The sequence below is a fragment of the Eublepharis macularius genome, chromosome 1 (assembly GCF_028583425.1).
Source record: "Eublepharis macularius isolate TG4126 chromosome 1, MPM_Emac_v1.0, whole genome shotgun sequence".
In the NCBI taxonomy this organism is placed as follows: Eukaryota; Metazoa; Chordata; class Lepidosauria; order Squamata; family Eublepharidae; genus Eublepharis; species Eublepharis macularius.
This window is the reverse complement of record NC_072790.1, coordinates 104,305,367-104,325,082: the sequence shown is the minus strand read 5'-3', so window position 1 is coordinate 104,325,082 and position 19,716 is coordinate 104,305,367. Positions and strand designations below refer to the sequence as shown.

The 19,716-nt window shown below is 47.3% G+C and overlaps 1 protein-coding gene across 2 annotated transcripts; it reads right to left on the bottom strand.

The window, feature by feature from the left end:
- Window positions 1-1,263: 1,263 nt before the first annotated feature.
- Window positions 1,264-19,625, bottom strand: VGLL2 (vestigial like family member 2). Of its 2 annotated transcripts, none has more exons than XM_054984680.1 (4): window positions 19,369-19,625; window positions 15,013-15,313; window positions 4,448-4,954; window positions 1,264-3,436 (listed from the first exon to the last, which is right to left on the bottom strand). In XM_054984680.1, exons 1-4 carry the CDS (start codon window positions 19,447-19,449, stop codon window positions 3,393-3,395), a joined length of 933 nt encoding a protein of 310 aa, XP_054840655.1. In that variant the 5' UTR covers window positions 19,450-19,625; the 3' UTR covers window positions 1,264-3,392. The 2 variants fall into 2 exon arrangements, with proteins under 2 accessions (XP_054840655.1, XP_054840663.1); XM_054984688.1 differs by having other exon boundaries at window positions 1,264-3,282.
- Between the last annotated feature and the right edge of the window lie 91 nt (window positions 19,626-19,716).

Genomic DNA, 19,716 nt, shown 5'->3' with positions numbered 1-19,716 from the left:
GGAATCTCCTGGCAATTCTCCACTAGCCACTTGAAACATATGATCTCTTTCCACTCCCATAAATCTAGTTGATTTATAGCAGATTAAAAGCTAATGATAAGATCCAAACTTCAGTGGCCTCAGGCAAAATGGCTACCAACTTGATAGCTTTGTAGCACCTCCTGTATTGCAGGCAGTGTGCTTGTGCTAATGAGAAAGCGCATTATATAGGGGTCATTTGCTAAAGCAGCTGCAATATTTACAACTCAATGAGAAAACATACCAAAGTATAAGCACTCCGTTGCCAGAGAAGGTGGGAATTGGGAAAAAAATCTCCTGCAGTATGCCAAGTAGAACTAGAATTTACCTCCCTGTGTAGAGAGGAGAAAGCTCCATTCTGCTCAGTTTATGAGCCACCTTCTGCTGCAATCCATAGCCTTTCCCACTCCTCCTCTTCCCCCAAAGGAAAAAAAATATTCAAGACTCCTTTATGGATTATAACCTTTAAAGCCTTTCATGGCTAGGATCTACATGACAATTTCTCCTCATTTGTCCCTGTGCACCAATTACCATCCTTTAGTTGTTACTTCTGGTTGTTCCTTTTGCTTTATTTATTTTTTGAAAATATGTATATCCAGTTTTTCTCCCAATTAATGTGCCTTAAAGTGGTTTACATGATCATTAAAATCAGCTAAAACCTAATTTTGCAAAAATACAACACAAATAACAAGAAGAGAGCAAGTTGCTTATCCCATCATAATAACTGACTACCACTCATAAGCCACCAAAAACACTCTGAAAAGATGTGATCTGCAGAGCTTCTGAAATGTGCCTCAATATTCTCAGGAAGGCTATTCCACAAAACAGGAACAGTCACCAAGAAAGCCAGAGCCAGAGCAGAAACAGTTCTCTCACTAACCAGAGGAACGCTGCAGGCCTCTACCAGAGCCTGGTTTTTTCCAGGTGTGGCTCTCACCTTGAGGAACTAACTCTCTGTGGGAGGAGGACATTCTTAGAATTTTTGAGAAGGTGCTGTAAAGCCAGGTTTGGTGTTAGGGCTTTTAATGAGATTTGAGCTTCAGGCATGTTTTAGGAAGGGGTGTAAATAGAGTTTTATTGTATTTCGTAGGGCTTGAATTTGGAATTGTAAGTAAATAATAATAATAATAATAATAATAATAATAATAATAACAACAACAACAACAATAATTTATATACCACCCTTCAGGACAACTTAACACCCACTCAGAGTGGATTACAAAATATGTTATTATTATCCCACAACAAAACACCCTGTGAGGTGGGTGGGGCTGAGAGAGCTCCTAGAAGCTGTGACTGACCCAAGGTCACCCAGCTGGCTTCAAATGGAGGAGCGGGGAATCAAACCCAGCTCTCCAGATTAGACCCCTGTGTTCTTAACAACTACACCAAACTGACTCTCCCTTGAGACACAAAGAAAAAGTGGGATATGAATCTTTAGATAAATACCAAGAAAAAAACCTCAGCTTCTTTACCTGTCCAGTAGAAGAAGACAGGACCGACAGAAGAAAGCAGGCAGCCAAGAGCAGGTAACATATTGCATGCCTACTTTCCTTTTATTATTCATAAGCCCTATACATAATATGAATGTGGTTGGAAGAACATGGACAACAGCTGAAACTTTAACAGTGTCATCCTAAGGATGATTACACTAGAGGTGGCCAACCTCCAGGTGAGGCCTGGAAACCTCCTGGAATTTCAGTTGATCCCTAGATGACAGAGATCAGTTCCTCTGGAGAAAATGGCTGCTTTGGGGAGTGGATTTATGACATTATATCCCACTGAGCACCTACCCCATGTTCCACCCCTCAAAATCTCCAGGAATTTCCCAGCCCAGAATTGGCAACCCTTGTTACGCCTTTCTAAACTCACTGATTTCAATGGACTTAGAAAAGTGTCCTCTGCTTAGGATTGTCCTCTAAGTGGTGCCTGCTGCAGTACAGTTTACAGTATACCTTTTGTGGGCTTCTGCTGGCAGGGACTTTGATCTACTTGGAACAATTCCATTGTCATTCGTTCACCAGTCTTGAGCTGTGAATAGTTTGGCCCACTCCAGCAAAATTAAGAATGTATTTAATTTTAAGCACACCTGTAACATCCATGAAGACCATTTTATCATAAGGATGTTTCTTTTCAGTCAAAAACTGTTTTCAGTTGTCATTATATTACACTGAGGTTCTCAATATGCCTAAGAAATCTAATGCCTATCTGGCTTTAGCTTCTCAGAAAAACCATACTATCAGAGGATGAAAGGAGACATCTTTAATGAAGTTTCCCTACAAATAAACACCTCTTACATACCCCTTTTAAAAAGGGTACTCTCAAGAGCCCGTCCCCTTGAGCACTGGTAGAAGAAAAGACAGCAACATACAGAAAGTGCTCAAGTTTAACACCCTTTGTCTACTCAATTATTTTCCTTCCTGTTTTCTCCAGTTGTTCCTCATGAAAGTTGCCAGGTTTTTGGAGGGGGTGGGAAGGGTCTCTTCTTCATCATAAAACATTCCTTGTATAAAAACTTTATATATATATATATTTATATACACATATATATATGTACACATATGTATGCATGTATTATCAAATACAATTCTTGTGCCAAACTCTGAGAAGTGCCACCTTGGTTGTTGAGTTTCTCGAGTTCAAATAGTTGTCTCTAGAACAGCTGCATTTGTGCAAGCCCAGAGGCAGGTGGCCCATGCTAGTCACTCACCACTTATCACTGTGGCCTGAAAAAACTATCCTTTTTTTGTTGTCGTTAAAGTCCAACATGCTTTGGAGTTTAGAATCCTTCCTCTTGTTCCTACAGTGTTAAGGACAAAAAAAATACAATTCCTAGTGTGTGCATATCTTCTCATGCTGCTTTCAAGAAGTAGGGTTTTTTTTAAAAAAAAAATGGCAAATAAAAAAGAAGAGTTCACACTATCATCACCAGCAACAAACACTTTTGTTTCCCAAAGTCAGCAATTTGATATCCATAACAGTTTCGCTCGACTCCTTAAGGTGGCTTGGCCACAATTCTGGATGTATGCTTGGCTTCTCACAGTGAAGAGAATGGAGGGTGCTGTACTCCTCATTCCCCAGTAAGGTTCTGATGTTGAAATGCCAAGATGAAGCAGCTTTTAGCCCCCATGTTCTTGTCCTTGATATGTGACATGAGATGCTGAATGATGCAGGGATGGGAAGACGGGACTTTATGGAGGAGCTTTAGGCTCAGCAGCTCAGCTCAGCTCAGGAGGGATCCACCACAGAAGGAATAACGGCGAGCTGTAAACCAAGATCAGAAGCTGTTACAAACCGACTCGATTTCAGCTCTGTCAGCAGTCTTACTTAGGCAGAGATCTGACTAGAGAGTAAGAGAAGATGGAAGGTCAGGTCTAAAACCAATAGAGATCCTTGCTTTTATCCTGAGGCTGCAAACCTGAGAATGGAGAGAAAAATGGAAATAAAACAAAACAGAAAGGGTGGGAGGGGAAAAGGGTGTAAGATAAGGACAGGAGAAGATGAGCACCACCATTTTCTTTCTAGCGCATGTAGACTTTCTAAAGTATAAAAAGTGGTTGGTTTGGGTTGAGAAGGAGGAGTAACGGGAAGAGGAAAGCCAAGTCTAAATTGATAACAATGGAGAGATTTTGGAGAATATAGGAAATACAGGTCGAAACTTCAGCTCCAATCAAAGTCTCCCTCAGATCAAGTTTAACAAACTGCGGTCAACTTTGCCCATCATGTCTAAAAAAAAAGGTGCTAGGGCTCAGACTTGCAATTAAGCCCAGCATCAGGACACGGTTGCCCTGCAAGCCCCTCACAAAAATTAAGCTCTCCTTATTTCACAAATTGATTATGAGAATACAATTTTCATTATTCAGTAGGAAGTCAGGATGGGATGGGAAATAAAAATAAATGAATAAAATAGATTCACAACACGTCCTCACTTTAAAACTAGGCCTCTGGCAGATTACTGGTTGCAGCCTCAGTCATTGTTGAATCCAAAACTCTTGCCTTGAGCAGAGGAATCTCCTAGTTGTGCTGACCTACTAATCCAGAAACCACCCATTGTACTGTTCTGATGGGGAAACAATTTAGCAGTAGTAATCGCAGAAAATGTAGAAGAGAGTTTCTTAGAAAAAGAGATTAATTGTTATTGTAAAACAAAGCCTTGTACGTGTCCCTCAAAATGTGGCCAGAAACACAGTCATGAAGCAGCAACACCTCTGTGCTTTGTCTAGTGTGTAATTCTGCCCTTTATGGCATGGGAAATAGATTCTACACATACCAAGCTTTCATTGCCTCTGGAGCACAGTAAGAGAGCCTTAACGGTGGTGCTCTCCTACTGACTTTCCTAGCTTAATAATAATTTTAAAAATGCAGGCATCTTGTTCAGACAGCAAGAGAGGGAGAGCCAGAATTAGAAAGCTCTTTCTGTCAGGCTTACCTGCATCCACATTGAGGCCTAGGTTCTGTGCCATCTCCCCTGCTGGGCTGGGGAAAGGCGCTGGTGTTGTCCATGCTGAAGTGGCAGGCTCACTCTTCCCTAGCTCGCACTGGGGGCTGACAGGTGTGGGCACAGATGCAGGCGTGAGGCGATGGGGGCGCACAGAAGCTGCAGGCACCAGCAGTGAGCCATAACGAGGGTCAAAGTGAGGACCATAGACCTCATGCACAGTGGTGGGTCGGGGATAGGAGGAGCTCTGCGTGCCGATGTAAGGGTGGTGGTGGTGGTGGTGATGGTGGTGAGCAGGGTGCCAGGGCTCTGGACCACCCTGGTGGAGATGGCTGTGCAATGAGCCTGGTGAATAAGGGTCCGCTGAGGCAAAGGGCAGTTCAGTGTGGCCAGTGGCTGCCAGTGGGCTTCCCAGGGATGCAGACACTGAGGAAGGCTGGTAGGTGCTGTTCCAGAAGGAGGGTGGGAAACTACGTTGATTCATGGGGAAAGATCCATCTGAACAAAGGAAGATGGAGAAGAAAACATCAAGACAACATCAGAAGGGTGGGTGCCCTCTTCACTCATTACCCCTCCTGCTAATTGTCCAAATTTCCCCAATGATGTGGTTTCTAGGTAGCATACTCCCTTTATCTGTCCACGAGAAGGGTGGTCTCCCAATAGAATCCAAATATATTGCCTTAGAAAGACCAAAGCCATTTTTATTTCCAGGATCACTACTGTCACAGCAGTTCTAGACCATTTTCATACACAAGGCATTTAACCGAGGAAGGCTGGTAAATGCTTTCCCCATGTCGGAAATAAACACATTAACTCTAACATTGCCTTCAAAGTACATGCATTTTAAAATGATTTCTGTCTCATATCCATGCACAATGCCACAGAGAGGCTTAAAAGTGCTTTTACTAGCACCCGTTAGAAGATTCGTTTTAAATTCTTTTTTAAAAACAATATTCACATCCAAGGACATTTCCCTCTGCCCCACAGATGACTTTTCCCCATGGAAGCTGAACTACAGAGAGAATCTTTTCCGAACTTACTCTGCAACAGAAAAGCATTTGTTTGCTTGGAGAACAATTCCACCATTCTTAAAATATGATGCTTGACTTTTACATCTGAGGAACCTAAATCAGCCCATTACACAAATCCAAAATAAAACTTTGATCCAATGTTTACATCCTGTCCCACAATGACAATATTTAAATTTACAACAAATGGCCCAAATAAATCTGACAATATCATATGTAAAAATATCTGACACCTTCTCAATTTTATCATCATTTGAAAAAAGTATTCTAACTTACAGGAATATTAATACAATTTCTGATGAATCTTGAAGCGACAACAGCACTCAAAGAACTCAAACACTCTGATTATTCCCAGAAGGGTTAGTCTATCATGGAATTACATACAAAACAGCTCAAAAGAAATTCCTAGGAAATATGCCTTCTATAGAATTGGCACAGGTAATCTAAGTTGGCAGTAGACTTTGAAGCAGATAATGGTGTCCTGTACAAAACAAACACCCAACCCCAAGACAGCATCTGGCTATAGAACCACCTAAAACCAACTCAGGGATTCACAAGATCTTTCAAGATAAAATCTAAAGAAAATCTTCCTGAATATACTTTGTTCATCGTGCTTACATCCTTTCAACATTAAGGGTAGCTGCTATAATATAGTGATTAAATGGTTAGCCTGCAGATCAGCACTCTGCTGGTTTGAATCCTACTACTGCCATGATCTCAGCAGGTGGTCTTGGCGAAACCACTCTTCTCAGCCCCAGTGCCCCAGCTGTACTGTATGGATAATAATAACACTGACTTTGTCCACTGCTCTGGAGCACTAATCTGTCTAGAAGAGTGATACATAAGTAAAATTATTATTATAAAGGGTACTATATCATATCCTCAAAAGAACCTGTCAGGTAGCTTAGTCCAAGAGACTCTCAAACTGTTTCATGGCTGAGTAGGGATCTGGTCTTCTCATGTCCAAGTCAAACACAAAATCCAAAAGTGATCTGAATACATAGCAAAGCCCTATCACACTCCTGTACAATTTTCCTAATGAATTATTAGTGCAACAGAGCAATATTTGGGTCCAGTGGCACCTTAGAGACCAACTAAAGTACTACTAGACCCAAATCTTGCTCTTCTACTACACACCAACATGGCTACCCACCTGAAACAATTAGTCCAACAGTAATTTCTCAGATTTAAGTGACTTGAAATTCAAAATAGATACATGGGCCAAAAAAAAAAAACAAAATCCATGTAATACCATGTATTAAGACCAACCAAAACTTTACGTAATTTATTTATACCTTGCCTTTCTGTTCAAAAAGAATACCCAAAGCAGCTAACAAATACAAAATACCCCAATAGACTACAACAGCGTTCCCAGCCTCCTGGTGAAGCCTGGAGATCTTCCAGAATTACAACTGATATCCGGATGACAGAGATCAGTTCCCCTGGAGAAAACTGCTACTTTGGGGGGTAGAGTCCATGGTATAATACACTGCTGAGCTCCCTCCCCAGGCTCCTCATCAAAATCACCAGGAATTTTCCACCCAGATTTCCCAACTGTAGTTGGCAAGAGTTATCAACACAGCCTCTCTCAAGGCTTCAGTGGAGGAGTGGGGGTGGGGTGGGGGGCTGAGTAACTGGGAAAGCTCCCCCTTTGCCGGAAAGTTCTTGGGTGAAAGGCAGCACAGTGTGCAAACTTTCAAATGATCCACAGAATTCTTCATCAGATGGGGGGAGGGGAGAAAAATCAAGAATAGTCCAATGGTGCCTGAACTCCAAGCTCCACCATGACAGGAACAGACCAACAGCCTCAAGATCATGGCCTGAAACAACTCCCCTCCCTTGGAACATCCAGTCTGATGGAAACTTTTGGAGATCTTGAAAGCTTACTCACTGTTTTGTCAAAAAGAGTCCAGTAGCACCTTTAAGACTAACCAATTTTATTGTAGCATAAGCTTTCGAGAATCAAGTTCTCTTCATCAGATGCATGATCTGAACTGGTCAAATACAGAAGAGGAGGGATGAGAGGGGAGAAAGAAAGGGACATATATCACAAGGAGACAGAATGCAATTAGCGTGGAGGCAGTCAAAACATTCCTTTGCTTGGAAATGTAAGCATCTCCTTTTGGTGTGCAGTCAGTTTGCCGTATTCATTTGTAGCAGTGAAAGTATCCAATTCCTATGTAGTATAAGCCTTCGATGACCACAGCTCTCCCTGCCAGCTGCATCTGACAAAGAGAACTGTGATCCCCGAAAGCCCACACCAGGCGTCACTGGGCTCCCCCAGACCACGCCTCTGTAAAGGGAATCTGTTACCTGTGATAATGTGATAACCATTCATAGTCTCTATTCAGTCCCAGCTTGACAGAGTCAAATTTGCATATGAATTCCAATTCAGCAGCCTCCCGTTGGATTTTGTTTTTGAAAGGTTTCTGTTGAACCACAGCGACCTTTAAGTCTTTGGTGGAATGTCCTGGTAGATTGAAGTGTTCTCCCACTGGTTTTTGGACGTTTCCATTTCTAATGTCAGATTTGTGTCCATTTATTCTTTTGCGTAGAGGTTGGCTGGTTTGTCCAATGTACAGAGCAGAAGGACATTGTTGGCACATGAGGGCATATATCAGATTGGAGGATAAGCAGCTGTAAGAGCCAGAGACAGTGTAGTTGATGCCATTGGGTCCTGTAATTGTATTCCCTGGGTAGATATAGGGGCAGAGCTGGCATCTGGGTCTGTTGCAGGGCCTGGTACCTGTGCTGGTGACTCTGCTGGCCAATTCATGATTGTAAGTGAGAAGTCGTTTAAGATTGGGGGGCTGTCTGTAGGCAAGGAAAGGTCTTCCACCCAGGACTTCTGAGAGAGAGGTATCATTTTCCAGGATGGGTTGTAGCTCACTGATGATACGTTGGATGGGTTTGAGCTGGGAGCTATAGGTGACAACCAGTGGTGTTCTGTTGTTAGTTCCTTTAGGTTTGTCCTGGAGCAGACTGTTTCTGGGTACTAGTCTGGCCCTGTTGATTTGTTTCTTCACTTCATTTGGTGGGTACTGTAGTCTCAAAAATGCTTGTTGTAAATCTCTTAAGTGTGAGTCTCGGTCGAGAGCATTGGAGCAGATACGGTTGTAACGTAAGGCTTGGCTGTAGACAATAGACCGAGTGGTATGTTTAGGGTGGAAGCTGGAGGCATGTAGATATGAGTATCGGTCTGTTGGTTTCCGGTATAAGGTGGTATTTATTCGTCCATTATGTAGTTGTACAGTGGTGTCCAGGAAGTGTACCTGTTGTGTAGAGTGGTCCAGGCTTAGGTTGATAGTAGGGTGAAAGTTATTGAAGTCCTGATGAAATCTCTCAAGGGCTTCCTTCCCATGGGTCCAAATGATGAAGATGTCATCCAGGAATCTTAAGTATAGTAGTGGTTCCAGTGGATGGGAGCTGAGGAAGCATTGCTCTAAGTCCGCCATGAATATGTTAGCATATTGTGTGGTGCCATACGTGTGCCCATGGCTGTGCCATTCACCTGTAGATATAAGTTGTCACCAAATTCGAAGTAATTGTGAGTGAGTACGAAGTGACAAAGTTCAGTGGCGAGGTTTGCTGTGGTTTTGTCTTGGATAATATTCCGTATGGCTTGCAGTCCATCTGCATGTGGGATATTGGTGTACAAGGCCTCCACATCCATGGTTGCTAGGATGGTGTCATCTGGTAGGTTGTCAATGGACTGTATTTTCCTGAGGAAGTCAGTGGTGTCCCGTAAGTAGCTGCGTGTTCTGGTGGCATAGGGCCTGAGGATAGAGTCCATGTATCCCGAGACTCCTACTGTGATGGTGCATTTTCCTGAAACAATTGGGCGTCCTGGGTTACCTGTTTTGTGGATTTTGGGTAGCAGGTAGAATCTTCCTGGTCGTGGTTCCTGGGGTGTGTCTGTATGGATGCATTCTTGTATGTCCATGTTTAATGATATTTTGGTTTTGTTTCATAAAGGTCAAGGATTTTGTCTGATTGTTTCAAAAGTAAACCGTCCAACATAACACACAGCTTTCCCCATTTATGACAGATATAAACATGTAGGTATGAGAAAAGCCCCCCCCCCCCATCAAAAGCAAGGCAGGGCAATGGCCTTTGCATAGGTTAGAGTTTGGTATGAAAAGAAAGACTGCCAGAACCTGAGCTATTTCCTTGTCTGCGGTTCTAATCAGGATTTCTTTAAGAAGAAAAGTTCCAGGGATCAAACTTGAAGAAAGGTACAGAAAGCAGACTTTGCACACAGATGGACCCAGGTGCTACCACTGATGTTTTCAATTGAAAAGGCTGCTCAGGTAGCAGGTGCTGAGAAGAGCATTATCCAGCAGGCAATTAGAATAAGTCATAGCTCCTGAACCCAAAGTGGAAGTGAACTCTGGCAAGGCTATCTTTCCTTCCAGGCAAAAGGAAAGCCCTGCAGAGCTTCTAGTTCCAGGACTACTGACATCTTTCCAGCAAGCTGTTTTTCAGCCAGCTCATAATGCCTAGAAAGCAAGGAGCAGGGCAGGCAGGTTGATTTCAAAGAGATGTCAAGGCTTGCTTGTAGGCCTAAGTAAATATTATGTGGCAATCAGTTAGCTCCTGCTCTCCTGGCTTTTCACAAACTATGCATGACTGAATTATTCAGGGAGTATTTCTGCTCAGATTATGGGGCTGTGTCATAAGAAATAGCTCAAAGAGATACCTTGGATAGGGACAGGGATTATATACTATGCTATTGGGTATGGTCTGCTGATGTAGACATGCTCCTACTGGGTAGTTCAAGTTGTTAAAGATGTCATGTTAATTAATTATGCTTTAATTTAGAAAGGTTTTCTCTCTGAGTTCGGCTTTATGTTAATTTTCAAATCTGCTACTACCATACTGTTTTAATTGAATGTCCCAGTTGATTATATTGTATTTTTGTTCAGTGAATGTCCTAGCTATCAATTACATCATATTTGCTTGCTGCATATAATCCACCTTGGATGTTGGTGAGAAAGGCAGACAATAAACAAACAAACCTTAGGTATAGGAGTCAGTTCCACTGTATTCCATGAAGTAAATACAGAGTTTATGCAGTTTGAGTGGGAAATAAAAGTTCCAGATCCCAAACTAACAAAAGTGATGGAAGGATGTGAGTTTGTAGTTCAAGGGAAGAGGTTGACCCAGTCCTACAACTGGCTTCTTTGGAAACCTTCTTTGGGTGCGATGGGACTGGTTTTGGAATTCCTGGGAAGTGGTTGCGGCAGACTCTGGGAGTCTTGTGGGCACTGGCTGCTGGCAGGGCCAGAGGCGATTTTGAGCATGGAAGGGTTAAGCAACCCTGTGCTGTCCCATTTTTCAGCCACCTTGGGCTGCTTTTCCATGCTGTTTTTAAAGCTATGTGGAAAATTAGAAACCATGGCCGCTTTTTGCACGGGTGATTTTTGCCACTTTGGGCCCCATACCTCTTCTGGTTTTCTTCCAAATTCTGGACGATTAACTCCCCCTTCAGATTTCAATGTGCCTGTTTCAAGGGCTCTCTTCCAAGTTTTCTGCCTGCGCTTTGTGTGTGTGTGTGTGTGTGCACGCGGGTGGGATTAATCGCTAGGAATTCGGAAGAAAACCCGAAGAGGTATGGGGCCCAAAATGACAAAAATCGCCAGTGCAAGAAAAGTTCACGTTTTCCTGCTGGCCCACTTACTTTAAAACGTGCTTGTGAGCTTTTATACTCCAGACACCGACAAGGCCGGTTTTCAGCAGGGAAAGGAACTTCCAGCTCCGTCAGCGGACCGCAGGTTTAAAGGGTTTGCTCGGTTTAGGATTTTGCCTTGAATACCCCGCCTAGGGTTTAGGCTTGGGGCCAGCCGCATCAAAATCTAGATACGTTTTCCCCTTCGTTCAGTGTCCAGCCAAGGGCATTTTTTACGCGTCACAAATCTCTCTCCAGAAATCTGGATCTTGACTTCCTGGAGTTTTTCCTACTTGAATAATTCGCCTCTCCCAAATTTTCTACAGTTTCTGGTGCTCTCCTTTCCAAATAGGAAGGGGGCGAGGGTCATCTTAGATGCATTTTTTTGTTAAGCAACTGTTTCTCAGGGGCAGCCCCAATCGCAGATCTTGCCATCCATACGAAATTTTGTTTACAGGGTACTTGAAATTTAGTCTTTTAAATTGTGCAGCCCGGCCCTACTCGGAAAGAAGTCCCGCGGTACTCTCTGGGATTTGAGCCTAGGTACGCGGGCGAAGAAATGCGACGCTAAGGATAGTGTATTTTAAACGATAGTCTATTGTAAACCACCTTGACCACTAAATATGGTAGAGAGGCGGTATACAAGGCAAACAAACAAACACAGAAACAAATGCTGAAGTCGAACGCCCGTTTGCCCACATTACTCAACCCTCCTATATCATTTCCTGTGTTGCCCGACCCTGCAAAAGAAACCTCTGTGGCTGTAATCCTGTGCACAGCATAGATCTTACTTCTGAGTAAACATGTAAACGATCTGGCTGTGCTTGTCTTCAAAATGAGTCGGCTACATACCATCACATTTAAAAGGGGAGGTAATTGGCTTTTAGTTATGTATTTATTTTCCAGTAACCGCCCAATCGTTTTAACTCTCCTAGATCTTCAGGTTCAGGGATCTTCAGGTTGCCGGTCCAACAGCCACCTTCGCGGTTCCCTCTCGGGCGGTTTGCACTGAAGTTTAAGAGGAAGTTTAAGAGGAAGGGGCGGGCTCGCTCCCCCCTCTCTCCATTTCAGAAGAACGGAGCATCTGATTGAACGGGATTTCCAAATGCCCGGGCAGACCAAGCGACCCCGGCCGGTTGGCTTTTGATAAGCTGTGAAACTTCGCACCGTGTCAAAGTAAAGGCGAGCATCTGCGAACGAGCGCAGCAGACGCTGCCGAGGCCAGCGGTGTGGGTCCACCCGGACCGCTCGCCCATTCCCGGACGGATTCTCATCCGGGAAAAAGCTCTTTCCCCCTCATCCGGGAAAAAGCTCTTTCCCCCGATGTGATCCCAAAAGGGGTCGGCGATATTTTCCTAGCACGCACCCTCCGCTCTCGCCACCTCCAACCCAGTGAGGAACGAGGGCGGGGGGGGGGCAGGGGGGCAGAGCGCCTCTCATTGCTGCCGATTGGGAAAAGAATTTTTCTGAGTTAGCGGGAAAGGCACAGCCTTCTAAAAACCCCTTTATAAAGGTTTATCGCCTTGTTCTCTCAGAAAACAAGCTGCATAAAATAGCAGATTATTTACGGAAGAAGTTGCGAAAACGAGTAAGGTGATCTTTTACTGGATCGTTTTCTGCGAGTTAAAGCCCTATAGCTTTCAAACTGACTTTTCACTAGAGTTCTACGGAACCTACGCAATCTGGCCCAATTGCTGCTTCTGGAGTTCCCAAAATGTTTCAGCCCTTTCTACATGAACCCTACAGCCGATCTCAACCCCATCGTGTGCGATCCAGCCCAAACGAAGTGCTTTTACGATGGTTGTTGTGGGTTTTCCGGGCTGTATTGCCGTGGTAATACCACGGCAATACAGCCCGGAAAACCCACAACAACCATCGTTCTCCGGCCGTGAAAGCCTTCAACAATACATCGAAGTGCTTTTACCTCTCACTGATCTCTGTGGGAGGGAGGGATTCAACTCCGTACTTAATCGTTAATTTTAAGCGTCTGCCTTTGGCGGGATCATGCCCAATATGCACATCTTTCTCACGTTAATGGGACTTCCATGTCCTGAAGGATTTCTGGGATCAGTATCTCCCTTCCCATACTTTTTGGATCAAAGGTACAAGTTCACATCTTTTATCTTATTTATTTATATTATTTAGAGCCCGCCCCTTTTCACACTCTTTCCTCTGCGTTCCCTTAGTCGTGTCATTATTACTTCAATCACAAAGGCAGACTGCGACGACCCCTCACTTCACATTGGAATAAACACTCTTGCCTTCTTCCCCCTGCCTGTAATCGCGTCTACTTGGACGCTGAGCCTCTCTGACACCGTCTCATTTGTTTTAATGGGCATCGCTTCCGTGACGGAATGTACGGGCAGCTATTTAAATTATTTGATTCCCGTCCCTTCAAAAGGATGGCCGCATTAACATTTCACATGGAGCTCTCAGTAGTGGTTCAATGGCAAGTTAGTCAGTGAGATCCAGTGCGGAGTAGTGGTTAAGAGTGTCAGACTAAGATCTGGAAGACCCAGCCAGGTTGGATTCCCTGTTCTGCAATGGAAGCACACGGCGACCTTGGGCCATTCACAACTCTCAGCCTAACCGATCGCACAGCGGACAGATCAGGATGGGTAGCCGTGTTAGTCTGTCCGTAGCAGTACCACATTTTTTTTTTAGTTTTATAGATGCTACTGGGCTCTTGCTCTTTTCTTCTGTCTCACTGGGTTGTTGTGGTGAGAAAGCCAGTTTGGCCCCCCATTGGGGAAGAGAGGTAGGGTACATAAATAAAGTCTGCCAGGCAGCCTTGAATCTCCTGCCTCCCCAACCCAAACAGGAGGCATTTTACAGTTGCGATGTGATGGATTTCATGCTCATCTTTAAGGTGCCGCAGGCGTTCTTTCTTTCATGATATTTGCCACATAGAAGAGTTTCCATAACTTTAAGGAGAACCCTCTCCTTTCAGCAGAAACCATTCTATCTGTCAGGTCCAGATGTTGACGTGTTACGACACATCTGTTCAAAAGTGACACGCAACACGAATAAATCTTGCCAAGCAAACAATTTCTTTAAAAGAAAGAACTGCACAAGACTTTTCTGTCTAGACGTTTGCTTCAAGGGAAACGTCCATGGGGTTAGAACCGATCTAACTAGAAACGTCCACTGTCGGTTAGAACGCAGGCCCGGCTGGCTCCCTCTTCCCTGGGCCACCCTGTGTCACCAACACCTGGCAGCGGCCGTGTGGCACATTCTTTTCGCATATTGCCTGCTCCCACGTGGCGGGGAGTCTCTGTTCTGCATTCATCGCGGCTGCAAATACTCATTGACAAGGACGCCTCCTGGCAGAAAAGTTATGCGTACTTTCCTCTTCCAGCGGCGATTCCCCATCACCAAGACACTGGCAGGCTTTGTGAGTTTCTAATACCTATGGGTATAGCATGATGGCACTCTGGCAGTTACAGACTTAAAAAAATTCTCTCAAAACCCCTCCCATGCGTGGCAAGGCACGTGGCGGCTGTGAAGGGCTGAGGGAAGAAAAGGGGCTCCTCTTTGAAAATGCCCCCTTCCCCTGCAGCTCACGGGATAAGGTGCTTGGACTTGTTTTTCCCCCAGAACAAGAAGCGCAGATTTCCCACAGGTTTGGGAAAGAGCATGATGAGGACTGGGTCAGGACTGGGGCAGACACCTGTGAATCTCTCCCCCACCAGTGGGGCTGTCAAAGCGGAGGAAAGCGCCCATGTGGAAGTCCCCATTGCCGGGGCGGTCCGCGGATGCCCCGCCTGCGGTTCTGCAAGATCTACGCGCCGAAGCCGGACCCGTCCGGCACACGGACCCCCCGCCCCGCCCCGGGCAGAGGGACCGGCCTATCCGCTCACCCCTCCACGAGGCGGCGCTCCGCGGGGCCTTGGCGCCGGCGCTGCTGGGCGAGAAGCTGCTGGGCTGGCTGAGGGCCCGGCTGAAGTGCTCGTCCACCACGGCGCTGATGTCCCCCTGGAAGTAGGTGAACAAGACGCAGCGGGCGCTGATGTACTCGGCCTCCGGGGGGCGCTCCTTCTCCGGGCTGCACTCCTCCTCCTTGATGCTGGCCGGCGCGGCGTGGCTGGAGAAGGGGCTGCTGGCGCTGGCACTGCTGGCGCTCTCGGCGGCTTCCTGCATTTTCGAGTAGAAAGCGAGTTTCTGCGGGGAAAGAGCAAAAACCGGTCAGCACCGAGAGCTACGCCCGCTTCTCGGCGCCGGCCCGAGCGTGTGAGGCGCCGCCTTTGAGTCAATGGCGAGCGGCGGGCAGCCGCGGAGAATCTGACCCAGAAGCGGCCCCGGAAAGCAACTCGCACCGTCTAAAGAGCTGCGGCTGCCCGGCAGCGGCCCTTTCACACGCTCGGCGCGGCAATCGGGGCGCCGAGCCACTCCTGCAGGGATGGCCGGCCACGCACAACCCCACCAGCTTCGCTTTTCGAGGCCGGCTTTGGCTGCTAAGGGCTAGCCTTCGCGCGGTCCTATGCCGGCAGCGAGTCCCACAGAACACAGATGCAGAGTCCCACAGAACACAATGAGACTTGTTTTTAAGTAGCAAGATTCAGGTCCAGCCGCACGTTGAAGACCGACTAGATTTCCAGCACATGAGCTTTCGAGAGACGAGCTCCTTTCGTCAGAGCTGTGACTCTGCGAAGCTCAGACGCTGAAAATATAGTTGGTTCTTAGGGGGCTCCTGGACCCGAGTCTTGCTCTTCTACTGCAGACCAACTCGGCTCCCCACCTGAGACTTGCTTCTGAGTAAACTTGCATAGGAACGCTCTGCACGGTCGCTTCCCCACTCCAAGTGGGCGTGGCTGGAGAGGTGCCCCCCTCGCCTCCCTGTCCTCTCCCCCTCAGATCTTCTGCCAAGGGGATCCACGCGCTCGGCCGCCCGGCAGCGCGCTTCATCCGCGGGGCAAGCCGCAGGGGCCGGCCGAAAGACGAAGCCCTTTCCCTCCCTCGCAGATGGGTATTGGGGGGGTGGGGGTGGGAAGAAAGTGGTCGAGCCAGGCAAAAGCACAGCTGGCGGGGCCTCCAGGAAGACCCTTCAGGAACCACAGCATGGGGGGGGGGCAGATGATGGGCAGAGGAACCATCCAAGGAAGAGGAAAGTGACAAAGAATGTAAAACTTTTTGCGTATTAAATCCACGCCACACACGCACATATCCGGATGGCTGTGCTTCACTTTAGAAACGGACACAGTCAGCCCAGAACTGCTCGCCTTACTGAGGCCCGAGTTTCCTGGGACCCGATCGACGAACGCGACGGGTCTCCGAGGAAGAAAATGAAAGGCAGGCGGGCACAAAAGGCACCAGGACGCTACCGTGGATATGAAGAAAGGAGGGCTGCAGTCAAAGCCAAGCCCTTTGCGCAGGCACTAGCGCCTGTTCCTCGGGGATCCTGGCTCGCCGCCGGAAGGCATTCCGAAGCAGTGGTGGCTCTTCTCTCTTCAGCGGGCTGGGCCCGATGCAGAACCCCTTTTTTAATAGAGGCGGGCAGGAAGGGGGGGGAGCGCACCCCACCTAGCCGTTGGGGGGCATGAAAGCGAAAGCGGTTCCGTGGCGAGCCGGTGGGGAGAGCTCTTTCCAGGCTGCTGTTAGTTTTACCCGATTCTCTGAGACAGTCAGAGACTCTTGGAAACCTGCGAAATGTTTGCTTTATTAGCGCCGTTTAAGCGTGGCAGCAGCTGCTGGTGCTGCTAAGAAACGAATAATTGGATTCGGATGCAGCGTGAAGATCCCGCGGCCCCGCCAGGGAACTGCGTACAGCTGGGACGAGGAATCGCCTCGCCTCCTTTCCTCCCGGCTACCATCTCAGCAAGCCTGAAGCTCTAGGCCTGGCCGATCGCCGCAGGTCCCCCCCCCCCCGGGCAACAAGTTGTTCGCCAGGACACTTTGCTCCCGGGAAATGTTCCATTTGACCCACAACCAGGATGGAACTTTAAAAACTTTAATTGGAATATTCTGACCCAGGCATCAAATTCAACAAAACGACAGCAAAGGCCGAAGAATTGGGTGCATGGTCACCCTCTGCTCCCAGAGTTCTCGATATGTATTCTCCTCCCACCCTGGGCACAATTCTGCAGGAAGCTTGTTTATTTGTTTAAGTGCCATGTTGGAAGGGCATCAGAAATGTGGCACAGCCCGTTTGGATGCCAGCCGTGGGGAGGGAAGGGTGCGCCAATTATTTCAAACATATAGGAAACAACATAACATTCTTTAAAAGCCTGAACAAGCGCCACAAGCCCTTTGTATGGCTGGGCCCCCATCTATAGTCTGAGCAGGACAGGTGCGTCTCACAAGCCGAATCACAACGATGAATGAGACCGATGGCTGGGGGGCGGGGGGGGGGCGGGAGGCAGCAGGGGGAAGGAAAATCACTCCTGCTAAATTTTGGGGAGTACTGAGAAAAAGCAGACAAGTTTTTTTTAAAAGCTACTTACATTTCTTCGTTTTATTCAGATTCTGCTACTGGGTTTCTCTGAAAGGCATTTTCTACGCCTTAGCTTAACTTGGCGGTTGTACCTGGGTATCCTCAACATATTTCTATAGAAGCACCCTAGAGTGTCATTTAGTGACTGTCACGAAGAATAATGTTCTGAATATTCTTTTGTATTCTTTGCCGAAAGGGAACGGGAAAAAAAACCCGCGGCAAACTTTCGAACAGGTGCCGCGTCCTTGTAAAGCGAATTCCCATTCCGCCTGACACAATGAAACGGTTGATAACTAGGGTTTAAAAAGATAACTAGGGACGCGGCGGCCTTTATATGCAACCAAACCTTTCCGCGTTTGGCAGCAACATTTTAAAAGAGGAAAATGCGGATAGTTTTGAAACATGGGTCATATTCGACCTATTCCGACAGCAAGGGTTTGTTTCCAGCAATAATCCAACACTTGCATTAGCTGAAAAAAGCAACACTTTTCCTAAAAAGGTTTGTTTAATGCTGTCTAAGCACGAACCCGAGATGGCTAAAACTAGATAGTTTAGAGGAAAGAAACCATCACAAGAAGGATTAGGCGGTTAGCCGTGTTTGTCTGTAGCAGCAGAACAAAACTCGAGCCCAGTCTCACTAAAGGCCGACAAAATGGTCCCAGGGAATAAACTTTTGTGACTCAACGCCCACTTCGTCAGATACAAAAGCTTTTGTATCCGACAGGAGCTCAGAATCAGGAAAGTTTATACCCTGGAAACATTTTGTTGGTCTTTGTGCTACTGGACTCAAATTTTGAGCCATCACAAGAAAAAGGAGCAAAACTAGAAAAAGAAACCCAGATCCCAAACCAAGACAGCAGACCCCGTAGGACTGACTACAGAGTGCAATGAAAACGGAAAGCGTTTCCTTCTGCTTATTACAAAGGATGGTCCTTAACTGTTACCATACCCTTTCGTATCTCTTGCACTGTTTTTCATTATTGTACTTTGCTCAGTGAATGTCTCGGCTGTTCATTAGATTGTATTTTCACTTGCACTGTGTAATCCGCCTTGGATCTTAGTAAGAAAGGCGGACTAACAATAACAACAATAACGGTACAGAACCCATCAGCACCCGCTGCTTAGAGATTTCTTTCGCAGTTTGCATATCTCCCGTTAATATTCTCGAACTTTGCTACTGCAAACGGCGCAGACTGGTCAACTTTGTGCAATCTCTAGGAAATTAACAAAGAAAACAGCCCCGCGAGAGGTCCAGCGGCTTGCAGAGCCAACATGGAGCTTGATAAATAATGCAGCAGTTAAAAGATTGTTATCAGGGTTTCAGAGATGCTGTTCCATCTGTGCTGATGGAAAGGTGAGGATGAAATGCGCGCAAGAAATGCAGGTCATCGCAGGTGGGCGTGAGAGGCGAGCAGCCCGCGGAAGCCTTGCAGGAATCATCGCGACGGCGGCACTTCGACTAGCGCCGCTACCGCGCAAAGCACGTTCGGGCTACACTGAAGGCTGCTTCAAGCCCGCCGATTCCCACGAGATTTTCATCGACCCGACTCTAGAAAAGGACCGCGGCTTAGTCCGCGGCAGGCGAGCGCTCCCGGCGCCGTTTCCTCCACGCGGCGAAAAGAGGCCGCAAAGCCCCCTGCCGCGGGGGTGCCGCCCGCCGCCCCAAGCCCTCCGGCGATGCCTTGCCCTGCAGCTGGACGGAGCGGCGGAGCACCGAGAGGCGCGTGGGAAGCAGGCCCGGCGCAGGAGCGGCCCAGGAGGGCACCCGCCCTGCCCACCTACCTACCTGATGGTACGGGCTGTAGGCTGCTGCGAAGTACGGCTGCGGAGGACCATAGACTTGGTACATAACATCCAGACAGCTCATGGCGAAGGGCGGCCGGGGCGCGGGCGGCGGAGCATCAACTCTTCGGCCGGGCCGAGGGCGGCTTCATGAGGCTGCCGCGGCGGGAGTGGGAGCCCCCGGAGCGCCTGGCAGCGACGCGACCTCGCCTCCGCCTCTGCCTCCGCCTCCGCTGCCAGGCGCGGCGCGTTGTCCCTGCCCGCAACCCAATCCCAGCAAGAGGGGCTGGGGGGCGCCGGCCGGGAGGCATTTAAGCCGCATGCCCGGCGTCAGGGGAGGCGGGGAAGGAGC

Coding starts and splice junctions, on each gene's coding strand:
- VGLL2 (XM_054984680.1), bottom strand. CDS start 19,449: ATGAGCTGTCTGGATGTTATGTACCAAGTCTATGGTCCTCCGCAGCCG. Junction 15,314..19,368: donor CCTACAGCCCGTACCATCAG/GTAGGTAGGTGG, acceptor CTTTCCCCGCAG/AAACTCGCTTTCTACTCGAA. Junction 4,955..15,012: donor GAGCGCCGCCTCGTGGAGGG/GTGAGCGGATAG, acceptor TCCTTTGTTCAG/ATGGATCTTTCCCCATGAAT.